Source organism: Paramormyrops kingsleyae, chromosome 14, assembly GCF_048594095.1.
Source record: "Paramormyrops kingsleyae isolate MSU_618 chromosome 14, PKINGS_0.4, whole genome shotgun sequence".
Lineage (NCBI taxonomy): Eukaryota > Metazoa > Chordata > Actinopteri > Osteoglossiformes > Mormyridae > Paramormyrops > Paramormyrops kingsleyae.
The window spans coordinates 7,713,890-7,728,303 of record NC_132810.1 but is presented as its reverse complement, the minus strand read 5'-3'; the positions used below and the strand labels follow the sequence as shown (position 1 = coordinate 7,728,303).

General features: G+C 45.3%; 2 protein-coding genes across 4 annotated transcripts in view; one reads left to right on the top strand and one right to left on the bottom strand.

Moving 5' to 3' along the window:
* The first annotated feature begins 121 nt into the window (after nucleotides 1-121).
* Nucleotides 122-5,933, top strand: gchfr (GTP cyclohydrolase I feedback regulator). Of its 3 annotated transcripts, XR_011982566.1 has the most exons (5): nucleotides 122-286; nucleotides 1,674-1,768; nucleotides 2,613-2,838; nucleotides 4,627-4,785; nucleotides 5,021-5,933. XR_011982566.1 is itself a non-coding variant. In XM_072699223.1 (4 exons), exons 1-3 carry the CDS (start codon nucleotides 251-253, stop codon nucleotides 2,830-2,832), a joined length of 351 nt encoding a protein of 116 aa, XP_072555324.1. In that variant the 5' UTR covers nucleotides 122-250; the 3' UTR covers nucleotides 2,833-2,838; nucleotides 4,627-5,933. The 3 variants fall into 3 exon arrangements, 2 of the variants coding, with proteins under 2 accessions (XP_072555324.1, XP_023658042.1); XM_072699223.1 differs by having other exon boundaries at nucleotides 4,627-5,933; XM_023802274.2 differs by lacking the exons at nucleotides 4,627-4,785; nucleotides 5,021-5,933 and having other exon boundaries at nucleotides 123-286; nucleotides 2,613-3,604.
* Nucleotides 5,934-6,885: 952 nt separating this feature from the next.
* The window catches only part of dnajc17 (DnaJ (Hsp40) homolog, subfamily C, member 17), a 36,042-nt gene continuing 28,513 nt past the window's right edge, over nucleotides 6,886-14,414 (bottom strand). Inside the window, exon 11 of the mRNA XM_023802270.2 lies at nucleotides 6,886-7,140. Coding sequence (XP_023658038.2) covers nucleotides 7,021-7,140 — 120 coding nt within the window. The 3' untranslated portion in view covers nucleotides 6,886-7,020. The remainder of the gene's footprint in view (nucleotides 7,141-14,414) is intronic.

The window sequence follows — 14,414 nt, the reverse complement described above, 5'->3', positions numbered from 1 at the left end:
AGAGGGTTATTTTTATTTGGCAAACTGGAGAATTCAGCTTCCCAAGAAAACCATGCTTCTTCACAAGCAGTGTTAATCACAAAGTACTCCGGCATTTGATTGGTTAGCTGCGATGGGCGTTTCCGCATTCCGTGTTAAACTCATCGTGAGCTCAGGAGGCAGGAAAGCGGATTGTTCCTGAAGTAGCTTCCACGGACCCGAGCCAAAGACCGTCCCAGGGGACTGCATTTCGCACGCCTACAAGTCCGGGATGCCTTATATTCTCATCAGCACTCAGATCCGTCTGGTTCGTATCTCGTCTTCTTGTAAGGACTGTGATACCAGGCTGGCGCACTCGCCCTTAATAGTCGAGATGGTTAAAGTATTTTGTGCAGCATTCATGCACATAAATTATTAGTTGTTTTTTATAATGTATGCGAGTTCCTTGTTTGCATTGATCGCTGACAAGATTCCGATTTTATATAATAATTGGTTATAAGTATTCTGGTATTGTCCGTCAATGGTCTACTGGAGAATGCTTCGAATAGCAAATAAACATGATGTCGACAAATGGTAATTAACTGGCTTTTCAGCAGCCACAAGTATTACTTGGCAAATGGATCTTTCATTATTTAAACAATGCGATGCGTGTTTTGCATAGTTGTTCAGTTCTTCGTGACAAAAACACAATGCGCACTGGAATTACGAAGCCACTGGCGGCTCAGAAATTTATAACGTCACTCCTCCTAATCCAATTTTAACACGTGGTTAAAAAAGTCAACTGGGCAAACGAATAGACTCCAAATAATTGCGGTAAATAATAAACTAAATTATTTGCAAAAATAATAATCTGAAAAGGTTATTTCAGAGTTTACACTAAGAAATCAATGACCGCACCCCCCCCCCCAAAAAAAAAAACATTAATAAGATAATATAAAAACAGGCAACGCAGTAAATGTAGGACGTACTTGTTTAAACGAATGAACTTAACGACTTTAAGCTGTAATTATGCAGTTGGCCCGTATAATGATCGTCCCATGAAGTCAGTTCATTTTGAAAAACCCAAGGAGATGGAGACCAGTATGGTTCACAGTATGGCTCATTTTTATGCATTCCAGTGATTGTATTTTGATCACCACAAGAAAAGGATACAACAATAAGCAACAGGTGTTGCAACCTGGGAAGTGATGGAATACTGACTGATAAAGGCTTTGTATTACAAAATATTTATCAGTACAGTCAGTCTTACAATGGTGCCAAATATTATCTCTGCAGGCTGACTATTATGTATACTCAGGGTACTATACATTGAAAATCTGTATCCATACGTCAGCACCAGGGCCAAGATGTGATACCCCTGGAACAGAGCCGAAAACCTGATGTCTCAAAGATGAAAACTAGATGTAATACAACTGTGTGCTTCAGCAAAGATCAACGTCTGTTTCAGCCTGTATCTTAGAGCCATGGAGTACCTGCCTGTACCTGCCTGCCCTTTAATCCTAATAATGTGTTATGTTGCAGCCACCTAATGGGATTAGGATCACCAAATTTCTCTGAAAAAATTATGCCTTTTGACTTATATATATATATATACATATAGGCTTATATATCTTACTGGACTTATTTGTTCAATGTCTGTTAATTTGAGAATTTGAGGCTGCAGTCTTACTCTGTTTTCCTGCTGTTGGTTTCAGGAGACTGGACCCACAATGGTGGGAGATGAACATTCAGATCCAGTCATAATGAACTACCTGGGAGCCAGGAAGACGACGATGCTGGGTAACAACTTGTAGGTATTGATTGTCAGAAGAAAGTCAGTGGTTGTATGAAGATGATTTGAAAAAGGGTGAAGTGTAAGGGGGGGGGGGATCCATCACACAAGTGGCTAATGTATAGATTAAGAAAAATAATATCTAGACTAGAAGGGGAGCTGAAAGCTGTTAGGACATATTGCACATTCTTGTACATTTTAATAGGGCACTTAATGATGATGTCATGGACTCACCTTGCTGTTTTTGTGAAAGCAAAAGGAGGCCTTTGAAACAGTTATATCATAGACACATCATATCAGAGTCGCGCTGTCATGGGGGAACCCAAACTGCAGTCTTTCTGAAAAGGTTCCACCGTTTGTTTGACCACTGATATTTGCAGAAGGGAGGTCAGGGACATTGAGGCATTTGCTGGTACTGATAAATACCTGCCCCAGTTCAACCAGAAACATTACGTCACATAACTCCAGAGTTAAACACTTTGTTAAATCTGATCGCCACAGCTATTAGCATTTTGTTGGGGCGCTGCAGCGTTAGCTGGGTAGCATGCGGGGCTCTTTCTTCAGCGTCGTCTTTAGCGGGTTCGCCCCCCCCCCTCCCCATATTTCAGAGGGACAGTTAGGGGGAGATGGGGAATTCATGTCAGTCGACAAAGAAAGGAAAAATGGAATTATGTGTAATACCGAAAAAGAGGCCACTTTTGAGCCTGGAAGCCAAACGAAACCGAACTAATGGTGCATTGTGGGAATGTCACGCTGTGTAGCCCAATGAACAAGAGCTTACGAGACTACTCACGGGGAGGGGGTGAATTTATAAGGGCCCCTCCGACTAATATACGTTCCTCCACATCTGCCTGTCTTGCAGCTCAGAATACCACGTGGACGAACCGCCTCGGGTTGTCCTGGACAAGCTAGAGAACATTGGGTTCCGTCTGGTGACCATGACTGGCGTGGGCCAGACGCTGGTGTGGTGTCTGCACAGAGACACAGTCAGCCGGGTCGGAACAACGCCTGCACGCGAGTGGGTCGACGCAGACCCCACCCGTAGGGTCCCAGACGGGCCACGGGCCTCTCCTTGTGAATAGAGTGATGTGGGTGGTCAAGGTTTTCTTTATTTTTTGGAAATCATAATCTTCATCTGTCATGTAAAATGTCGAATCTAAACCATTCTGGGCAGTATTCTCTATTCATGTATTGTTATTAATTGTTTTTTTTTTTAAATAATGGTGCCAGCCTTGTTTTTATTCAATACTAAGCTTAATGCGATTAAGTCTAGCCAGAGAAGTGTTTACATGCACCAAAAATGTGTTTTCTGTTTGTGTGTCTGATCACAGCCTGTCATGTGCCACTGACAGCAGGAATGACATATAATCCTATTTGTGAGTGTAAAGTATTTCTTTTGTTAGGGGGTGATGAAGAAATATGTCCTCAACCTGCCCGGACCGTGTGGTTTTGGACTTCCTTGAAAGGCTAGGGGTAAATTCAGACTCTTCTATCCATTCTAGGAAGGACTAAACCCCCCTTGCTGAGCTCCCACCCCCAGTGTGCAATGCAGTCGTGCTGGGGGGGTGTGAGACACAAAGAGTCTCTGGGTCATATTTACAGAGTGTCCTGAAAGGCGGCTAAATATACACAGAATGGATGCGTCTCTGGGGGGCTGTGAGGAGGAGCTGAAGGGGGCGGGGGGGGGGCAAGGCGGCTGAGCTCCTCGTTCCCAGCATGCAGCAGCAACAGTCCGCCATCGCCGCTCCTTCTGTCGATACTGTGCTCCTTTGTGTGCAGATGAGAGATCTGCGTAAACATGCCAAATGTGTGTAACAAGGGGCGGCATACAGAAAATAAAGATGGCAAAAGGTCTCCCTGTCTGTGTTCCCCTCGTTTAGCTCCAGACATAGTTTACTGTGGCTGTCAAGGGACAGGAGATGCAGAAGGACCTACTAATAAGCTCTCAACCAAAGAAGCTATTCTAGTATTCCTCTGATCAGTATCTGTCTTGGTGAACTTGCTCCCAGCCACCCCACCAAACTGGGGCCTGATACGGTACAAGAAAACAGAACTTTAAAGACAAGGCACTGGACTGATTATAGAACATCTGGCAGGCATGGAGCACCATGTGCCCTCCTGTAGGCCAGTGAAGGGGAAGCCCAGCAGTGGGGCCTCCGAGGGGGAACCAGCTGCTTCAGACAGGTTCCTCACAGGTTCAGGTGTAAATGCTGCTGTCGGGGGGCGGGGGGGGGGCTAACTGAGCGAACAGAGACCAGGTCGCCTGAGCCAGACCCCGCCTGGTAATCGCCTCCATCCCGGCAACCGGCCTGAAGGACACCTCAAAGGGCAGGTGCTAGATTTGTTAGGTGAGAGGAGGAGAAGGTTGGCAGAGATGGGCTATTCAGCGAGTAGGTTACCAGCGTCCCTGCCAGGTCTGTAGGGGGGGGGGGCGCGACCTGGGGGCCCCTTTGCTGCTGGAGTCTCGTTTCAGGGCAGCTCTTCCGCTCCATCTTGCTGGCACGCACTACAGGCCGCTGGCGTGGGCCGCAATCAGGATGTGTCTCTGGAAGGGGGGGGGGGGGTGTAATTGTATTTCCTCTGTTGTAATTTGGAAAGGGCTCCGTGTGTTTAGCTTTTTCAAGGATATGAAAGTCGGCCCATCAACACATAAACAGAACCAGCTGATGGGAGCATTAGATGGGCTGGGAGCAGCAGATGGATCCACACGGCATGGGGCGGGGGGGGGGGGGGGCGTTGTGTAACGGAGCCCTGGCCATCACACAAGGGCCCGGCGTTGGAATGTTCTATTCCAAACCAGAGGAAAACTAATAATCTCAATCACACACTGACAGAGGAGGACTAATCGACTCATTTAGTCCAAATAACCTCTTCAGCTTCTTTTCAGGACTGACCTCAGGGGAAAATGTGGGGAATGACTGTCATTAACACGACAGCTGTGCTCAGAATCCAGACAAGGTGCTGAGCTGACAGCGGCTGACGGGGAGGACGCACTTCCTGAGGAGTGTCGTTGCCTTGATGCATCTTTTATGCAAGTGAGGAATAAGGTCAAGCATCATGCACTAAGGGCCAGTGTGTAAATCCATCCATCCACCTTCTGTAACCACTTATCCTATTCAGGATCAGAGCCTATGTGTATGTTGTACATGTAACCTGTAGTGTAACTAACCATGAATGTGAATGCATTTTTCTACATTTAAAATTATGAGTAAAATAATTAGTTCATATTAGCACCTTTAATGAACCTTTCCTCTTCTATCCACACTTTAGGGTACCTTAGGACTTGTCCTGGGTCTTGTCAGTGCCCCTACACCAACAGAAACCCCCAGCACCCCCCCGGTGTTTCTACCCCCCACCATGGCACACAGCCCCTCCTAGGACACGACGGGCTCACGCTCGCTCACCACTTCTCCACATCATGGCTCAGACACTGACAGCCGTAATGCCATTTTACTTTCTCCTTCAACAGAAAAGTCATTTCTGAAAATACAGCAAAAGATACAAAATCACAGAGTCTCAAGTACCCAGGTCAGTTTGCTCATTCTCCTGAAGTGGACGTACGTCTTCTGAGCATCTGAGTCTTCCGTGTAAATCAGGGGTGGGGAACCTGTTCCATGAAGGGCCGGTGTGGGTGCGGGTTTTTGGGATGACCTCTCAATCAGCCAACAACAGTGGGTCCCCAGGACTGGAGTTGAGAACCACTGCTTTATTATTGGCTGATTGAGAAGCCATCCCAAAAACCCGCACCGGCCCTCCATGGATCAGGTCCCCCCCCCCCGGTGTAAAGACCGTTTTTGGTCCATGGACTGCATGTGATATTGTGAATGTCAGTTCCATCTAATTACAAATTGACTTAATTTTCACAGGAAGTCATTATTGGAAATGGATTTGATGCTTTCTACTTCTAAATCTGTATCCGATGGAATTTAGTGGCTAGATGCCATCACTGATATAAGCTCTTATTTTGAATTATTGTTGGGAAATAGCTATTTCTGCTAAAGTTTATTTAACTTTTCTACTGTCTTTGGGGTTTACCCCAACTTTCTGTGTTATTTCAGATACTGTATTCTAGCCTAATTTCAGATGGGGGCTACATGTTACATCATATTTATGGTAACAGACGTTTTTTCAAAATATTGATAGAAAAACCTTCAATAAATGTGCAATGTAGTTACAACACAAATATTTGCGTAATTTCTAAAATGTAAAAAGTCATGTTATCCTGATACCTTTCAACCCATGGCCACCAGAGTCACTGTTATGCTGTCATCACTTTCCAATCAATGCAAGGTATCCTTGGGTCCCAATTACAGAGGAAACATGCGTCCTGTTCCATAAACCAAGTCGTCCTGGCCCATCCTCCAGGCAGTTCCACATCAGTCGCTCATGTGTTACCTGACCCGTGACCCATTTCCTAGCGGCGTGACCTTCCTGATGCCGGCCTGGTACCCAGAGCGAGCCCTTACATGAGTACAGCAAGATGGCAACTCTCAAGAAATAATAATCAAGACAATTTAAAGGGATCTTTCATGTCAAACGCATGCGAACTACATCTTTCCTGTCACAGTGAAATCCATTGATTAAAATGAATAAATCACCCGCCCAGCTCTGGAACAAGTTAAGGACCAGTTGTGAGGCAGTACCATAGCCACCCATTACACAGCTCATCCAAGGTAAGTTTATGAGGGCAGCTAATATCTGCTACCCTATGGTCATTGCTTGGGGGAGAACGCACCCACTGGTGCTCCCCAATCCGCCCTCCGGACCTGGCAGCATGGAACTCGTTCCACAGATCCATGCGGCGAGAGGGGCTCTGGAATCTGACGGGAAGTCAAACCCATCTGGCCTTGGCTGTGAGTGCAGAAAGGAGCCATCGCCCATTCAGAGACGAGCCAAGCTCCGCTGACAGATGGTAATTAAAAGGCAGTAGCATGGAGATTTTGCGTATCACTGCATATTGCTTTTCCCACAGAGGTCTCTGGCACCAGAGGACATGGCTGTAATCTTATGATAGACTTTACTCAAATCGGCGAAACACATCACGGTCACTTTTGACGAAATTTACCGTCCACGCCGTTGTCAGCTCGCCTGTTGTGTTCGGGATCTTTCATTGCATCAAAGATCAGAGACTCACGGTCAGAAACCAGTTTATTTACCCAAAAGTGTTCAAATCATTTCTTTAAAAAAAGTTGCAGAAGGTTGGCTTTACGAAACTAAAGTCAGCCAGAGAGAGTCCGTCAGGGATGCCGGTGGTGGTGAGGATGCAAAGCTTAGTCCGCCTCCTCCTCATCCTCCCTCTGCATCTGCTCGATCAGCCGCTGCCTCTCCGCCGCCTGCCTCAGCCTCATCAGCACCAGGCTCTCGTAGTCACGCTCACTGCTCAGGGAGCCCTGCAGGGGGCAGCAGAGAGCGAGACAGTTGGTAGGCTTCGAAATCACATGGCAGACAGGATATCTGTGGTGTGGGCCCTTTCACCAATATTTAAGTACTACAGAAAAGTGAACCTAGAACAAGAGGAAAGTGGAAGATAAGAACAAATTGATGACATAGTGGGACACATTGCTCAACTCCCAGTGAGTGTCATATCTCCGCTATTACTGGATCATGCTTCCTGACATGCCAGTAGGTGAACTGAGGTTTGGTAGGGGGAGGGGGGCATGAGTTTATCAGGAATCCCCTCTCCATCCACCCACCCAGCTTGGATGAGGCTGGTCATTATTTTCTCAGTGCCAGATTCATAATTGGCCTCTTGTATTACACCTGGTGATGCCGTTGCTGTTCCCAATCATATTCACTCGATCTGACAGTTACATGTGAAACCCTCCAGGTTATGTTTGTCCTGGAACGTTTCCTGGGAGAACCGTTGGCCAGCTGCAGGTAACCGGGACCGGTTACGACAAATTCTACAGAGATCAGCCTAAGCTGTTTTTGTTAGCTAGGCTGGGATCTAATGGGTAAACAGAGAGCCTGACCCCATGTTTCCTTAATGCTGCCTGGAAACAGGTTAACACCATTAACGCCGTCATTAATCTGATGATCATTACTGCATTACTCTGGGTCTCTCTTCCAAATCAGGTTCATAAAAACCATTTCAAAATTTGTACCCCATCTGCATCAAAAAGCAAAACAAAAATCATCATAAAAATAAATACCGTCATTACGTAATCCCTACAATGAAGCCCAGAATGTGCACTTGCAACATTCTCTCCTTCTTATGACAGCTTTGAAAGTGCGGGGGTCTCTTAGCTTGGAAGAAAAGGGGGAACACAGGCCCAGTCAGGCGCCCCCGAAAGTCTAATCAGGTCACTGGAAGAGGCGCTGTCCAGACCCGTGTGTGCACTGGAGTTTGCAGAGTTTCTACAACCGGAGGAGGGGGGGGTAGATTGTGGCAGGACCATCTATATGAGGTCTGGCAGAGAAAGAGAACATTAATGGCCAGGCAGCAGATAATGGAGGGGGGGGGGTGTCATTGCTGGCTGGTGTTTGCCTACATGGAGACGCATGCGGACACAGGATGACGACCCCAGCCTCCCTGCTCAGAGACTAAATGAGGAAACAGGAACAACTTCAGCCCCAAGGCTGCAATTATCATTCCACGTACGTGAGCTCACTTCTCAGACACACACAGAAAATGTCACGCAACCCAAATTAAGTAAATAAACAAACAAACAACCTATCTCCAATTAAACAGAACGAGACAGCACACTGCCAAGCAAAGGGAGCCAATCAGCTGCTTCCCCTCTGCCTTCTACTCTATCATGACCTCTACTGGTGACTGTCAGAACTTTTTTTTTTTTCTTTACACAGCAATGGAGCAGCAAATCACATGTAGGGTTACCCTTTCATCACACCAAACACAGGACCAGGTAAGCTGTGGCTGCGAATGCTGCAGCAGGAGTGCATGCAGCAGGAGTGCATGCAGCAGTGCGTTTGGCCTGTGCATGATCGTGTAACTGAAATGTGAACTCGCGGGCAGGCCTTGCCCAAGCTCGGAGGCAGCAGGCCTGCAGTCAAACGCATTTCTGGATTCCTGTTTGCTGTGCTGTTTCTCAGCTCATTCCCCCTTTTGGCACTCCCTAGAGCGACGACCAAGCACATCATTCCAAGTGAAATATAGGACAAGAAGGAAAGAAAACAGGACTGATTTATCCCACCGAGCATCGACCACAGGAGACGAAAATGGCTTCTTCACAATCCGGCACACAGGACTGCCCAGGCTTGACCAGAACTGGTCGCCCCAGAAAAGCAGCTATGGCTACACTGCATGGACAAAGAGAAGCCATTTATGGGAGCGGAAGAAAGTGTTTATTCCATTTTCAAAAAGCGCTCACTTTCAGATCTTACCAGGCAGGTGAAGTTAATCACAGGCTATTTCTCTGCCATTTATGTCAGCAGGATGTGGAGCGAGTGATTTATGAGGGCCAAACACTTATTTAGAGATCATTAGAAGTGCGATACATGCAAGCCCAGTCCTATGTCCGCTCGCTAACTCAAATAAACATGTGGAGGGCCGAACACACGCGCCAGATCCAAAGAGAGCTAGAAAGAAAAATCCAACACTTTACAAAGGCGGAGATCCAGCACCTTTTATAGATGAAGCAGATGTGCAAGCAGGTTGGGAAACTGGCTCAACACTTCTAATGCAACATATATATGACCTATTTTCTTCAACTGACCCTCACTTATAAACAGAGCTGTACATAACTGGTATGCAAGTATGCATTTGGCGTATAAGGCGATATGCGCAGCAATTTCTTGGCATAACAACGCAAATGCACATAAAATAAGTACGATTTTGCGCTATTGCAAGAAATTATCATGCATTTTAACTTTTAGAACACAAATGAAGTACGCATTAGCCAGAAAAAGGTTAAAGGACGCAGTAATTTCTTGTCATAACAGCGCAAGTGCCTACCTACTTTATGTGCATTCATGTTGTCACGCGAAACGTGTACGTGCACACCAGATATGAGAATCCCTGCTTATAAAAATGATGATTATGTACTCAGGATAATGAGAGATAAATCAGCTGACTGATGCATCGATTTCCGGACAGCCACAATGCTGGACTCTACCAACATCAAGCCTCAGGCCACGGGGAGTGCTGGGAACAGAGTCCCGACCGCTTGGGGGCCATTCGTAATGCGTATTACGTCCTAACACACTCAATTTAGACCGATTTACTGAGCAGCTTATTCAATCATGCTGTAAATCATGCCTGAGTGAGTCATGGGCCACGTGCAATAGAGACAATAAAGCAGAAGGTAAATTGTGATCAATGGGCACCACGTCACAACTGCATACACAAAAGCTAAAAAAACAACCCAGCAGTTTTGCAACATCAGTCACCTTGCCTATGTGAAAGGGTGGGGCCATGTCTAGTCTAGGATAGACACAGATTTCAAAAGTAGAGCAAGTTTCCTTCACTAATCACCTCTGTGTCACAGAGATGATTCTGAGTTCTGGGATTGGTCATCATTTGGACCAGTCAGAGCAATTTCCGAAAACCTTTGGCAAGGATGGCCAAAGACAAGTGAAGGTCGGGAAGGGGGACCGTCAAGCCTCTCTTGGCCTCTTCCATGATGGATCCAACCTGATAAGGCCGCTGAAAGGTAAGGGGACAGGTGTCGATGCAGTCCACGACTATCCAGGGACAGAGCAGCTCTGGCTGTTCTTCAATAAGCATTAAGAAAAAAAAATCAACAGAACAAAGTCGGATGGTGAAAGAGATTTGTGTTTTTGAAGTTCTGGCATCTGTCATCCTGATGTATTTGCTTGAAGTTTCAGTTAAAGAAGCGAAAAAACTTAAAGCCGGTTTCCAAACGCGTTTGATCTCCAGCTCTCTCATGCCCCTCGATCCATCTTCTAAATACCATCTATCCATGCTGTCAGTGTATTATTTCCGCAGTTAAACAGGCAACGGTTTTATGACCATTAGAAGCATCCATGTGGAGGTGAAGGTCCATCTCCTTGTCCAGATTTGCCTTTAAGTCAGTTTTTAAATCAAAAAAGTCACCCCAGAGCTGCGACCCCCCAGCGCAGGCCCATGATGGGCTCCTTTTCTTCACCTCTGCGCCCCCACTTTCCCACCTGCTCTCTTTGGCACAAATAGATGGCCTTTGCTGGCACCGTGCCCCCCCCTCCCCACCTCTTTTTCACGACCGCTGCCAAATGATGTTGACGAAGCTTCTTTTAATCCGTCCACATAAAAACAGCAGCCAAGGCTAAAGGAACGCAACTTCAAACCACCAACACACAAAAAACACGGACCCAGATGGCCACACACACATGGTGGACAGAAAAACAAGTAAACAAATTCATTAAAAGGTCAATATGCATTCAACAGTTATAAAATAATTCCAAGAAAAGAAAAACTGCAATGGCGCAGGTGCAGTGGAAGAGGTCCATTTTGTAATGATCGTGTTAAACCAGCAGCCTCCGGAATGTAGGATCTTACTGTCAATATTTACTCATAAAGCAGATTCAAAATACTGAAACTTTTAATTTAATATCTGAAGAAATATCCAGCCAAGAGCCATCGGGATGTAAACATTCCCAGAGTTCTCAGACTGCAAATTTCTTCAACACGCACATACACACGCAAAACATGCATGCGAAGGTTTTCAAATGGCATCGGAATTTAATTACTTCACAAAGGCAATTAACACAGACCACAAGCCAAAATATGGCCAGTTATCCAATATGAAGAGAAAGGCCAACAGCTATTGGATACGAATGTCTGTTGAACTCAATATCTCAGCATTGAGGCTTCCACATTTCGTGCCTGCCGTGAAATGAAAAACGAGCAAAAAAAATAAAAAACAGCAAATGAGTACTGTAAATATAAATTTAAAACTTGTTTTCATTTGTGGCAAATCCTTTTATGGGCCAACATGTGGTGGGCAAATCTGAAATGCAGCACTCCTCGACCTGCATTTGAGTCACATCAGAATCACATATTAGTCATGAATCTCACAAGAAAGAGAAAATGTACTTTTCAAAATGTAAATAAATACAGCTATCTGTTTTTAATCTCCCAGGAAAAGCAAACGAGAGACTTGATAATGTAAAGATCATTGTTTTGAATAACCAATTAAAGAAAGCTTAGGATATAAGCTAAGTTCAATCGTTGTGTAGGGTAACAAGTAGGCCTATTTGGACAGGTTTAAACAGCCCCTCCCCCCCCCGTCGCTTAAATCATCCGAGATCAGATGCCTCATCTTGGATGAGTTAATGCCGGTGAAACTCATCCGGGATAAGTCGGTTTTTCAAATGCAGGTATGTAGTAGATTAGTCTAGCTGGATCCATTCATCCGAGATGATTGCGCGCGCCTGCGCTGCTTGAAAAGCCCATATATATCGAGTCTAGAAAACTTGATCGGCAAGTCACTCATTGGCTTCCACAAAATGTCAAAAAACAATCTGAGCAGGACCTTTTATTAGAGGGTATGATGAATTCAAAGATTTAATATGTACTAAAGGAAACGCATCAAAAGCGGCCCGAACCAGAAAAGACGGCTGGCAAAAAGTGTCCGACAAATTAAATGTGTAAGTGGTTTTCAGTTATTGTATTTATCACTTGACTGTAGTATTACGTTTCCAGTGTTACATTATTATCTTATTGTCATAATTACAGATCAAATACAAGCACAATCATGCGGGACATGGGAACAAGTTAAAGTACAAACACGACATTTCATTCATAGGAAATATTAAAGATTTCCTACATTTTACATACATAAAATTAACAAACACACACATACACACATATATATAGATATGTGTGTGTGTTAATTTTATGTATATAAAATGTAGGAAATCTTTAATATTTATAAAACATTCCTTTTGAAGCTAATAAGAAGGCGGCAGATAAAACCTTTGGAAATTCTGGGTAATGAGAATATTAGTGTGATTTTTAAAGTCTTTATAGAACTGTAATAAAATTACCTGCAATGGCATAAAACGCCTCTTTAATTGCCTGCACTCGCAGCTGTCCGGGAAAAACAACTGCGAATTGCCTGGCAAACTGTACTCTTTGATATATTTTCCGCATTGCCTAAACTAAGTATACAAAAAAGTGCTGCTTGTAAAATATCTCAAGGCGATGCACATTGTCTGTGTGGCTGTGAGAACCCGACTTCACCTAGCTGGACTTCTACTGTACAGATCGAGCTAATAAGATAGCTTTAAGATATAATATTCCATTTCGGCTGAAGCGCTATCTTTCGAAAAGAATATCATCCGGCAACAATAAAGGATCTTGCCAATCGCGCAAAACCCTCTCAATTTGAAATTCCCTTCTTATATTTGTGCACCGATTGCAATTGGTCGCTCATCCATGTATGGCGATGCCATGACTGAACGGATTTCCATGCACGGACACTGATTAAGTGTGCGAGCTAATCCTTGTTTACGCAGAACAAACCTGCTCCGAGCAGGTTTGAGGATTTGGATGTGCTGCCATGACAACACATCCAGCAAGAGTTTCGAAAAATCGACAGATCCAGGATCATGCCAAATCGTCAACAATTACATCTGGCTAGGCGAGTAAACCATGTACGAAAAATACCCCCCAGGTCCACAAACACACACTAGACATACAGCAAAACAAACAGATGTGTTTTCTTTGGAAATAGGTTTTAAGTTACCAGCACACCTCTCATGCTAAGATCATTTTAAGGAGTCAGACCACATGTAAACTGGTGCTTGTGATACTTTCTGTCAACACCCAGACTCTCTAGATGGGAATCCACTGAAGCTTTGGAGCGGGTTCACTTCTGCGCACGAGCCGATCAGAATGAACGGTGGATACTAGCAGCGTCGCTAGGATAACGCTAAGCTCCGGCACGCACACTGAGAGCAAGGCTGCTAACACATTAGAGCTAAACAGATCATTCGAGGCTTATTCGGATTTACTGGAGGCTTCAGACCCCATGCCTGAGCCCAGTGAGGCCTCTGGTAGATACATTTTAAACAGCCATCAGTCCCCGAAGGTGCTCAAATATGCCCTGGATATTTGGAGAAACAGGTGAAAGTAAAACACGTCAGGCTTCCTTGCAGTATCGCATATCTGTCACGGCTTCACAATATCAGCATGACTATCTGCCGAGAAGTAGAGGTGGGTCTGCGGCTGTGGGGGTGGGGAGGACAATATGATTGTATAACTTAAAGTAAGCTTCCATAACATACTGGGGAACTCCCTTGATATTGAGAAATGACCAGTATCTCTATTTTACTGCATAATAATACCATGTGTGCAGGTTCCATATGTCACCCCATTTTGGGAGTCCCTTTGCATTTGGTTTCTCCCTCCCAGATGCATCCCAGCTTTGAGCTGCAAGCTCCGGCATCTGTGTTGCGTTATGCGACGGCACTAGGGCCAGATACAACTGGCAGGTCCAACAGCCGTGCCTCCTGCCAGTCACTCCATCCTCCCCCTCTCTCTCTCTCTCTCTCTCTCTCTCTGACAGGTGACTTTTTGATGGCTTCATCCCAAGTACAGCTTTGTGTCTGGGACCGACAGTTTCCAAACCGTGGTAAGAGTAGGATGCGAATCCCTCCAAACCTCGAAGAACTGTCTAAGCTGGGACAAAGTGGTGGTGCACTGGGTGGCTGGGTTTGGGGCGTGGGCTCTGTCGGCTGGGGCCGTGGCCCCTGCTCCTGT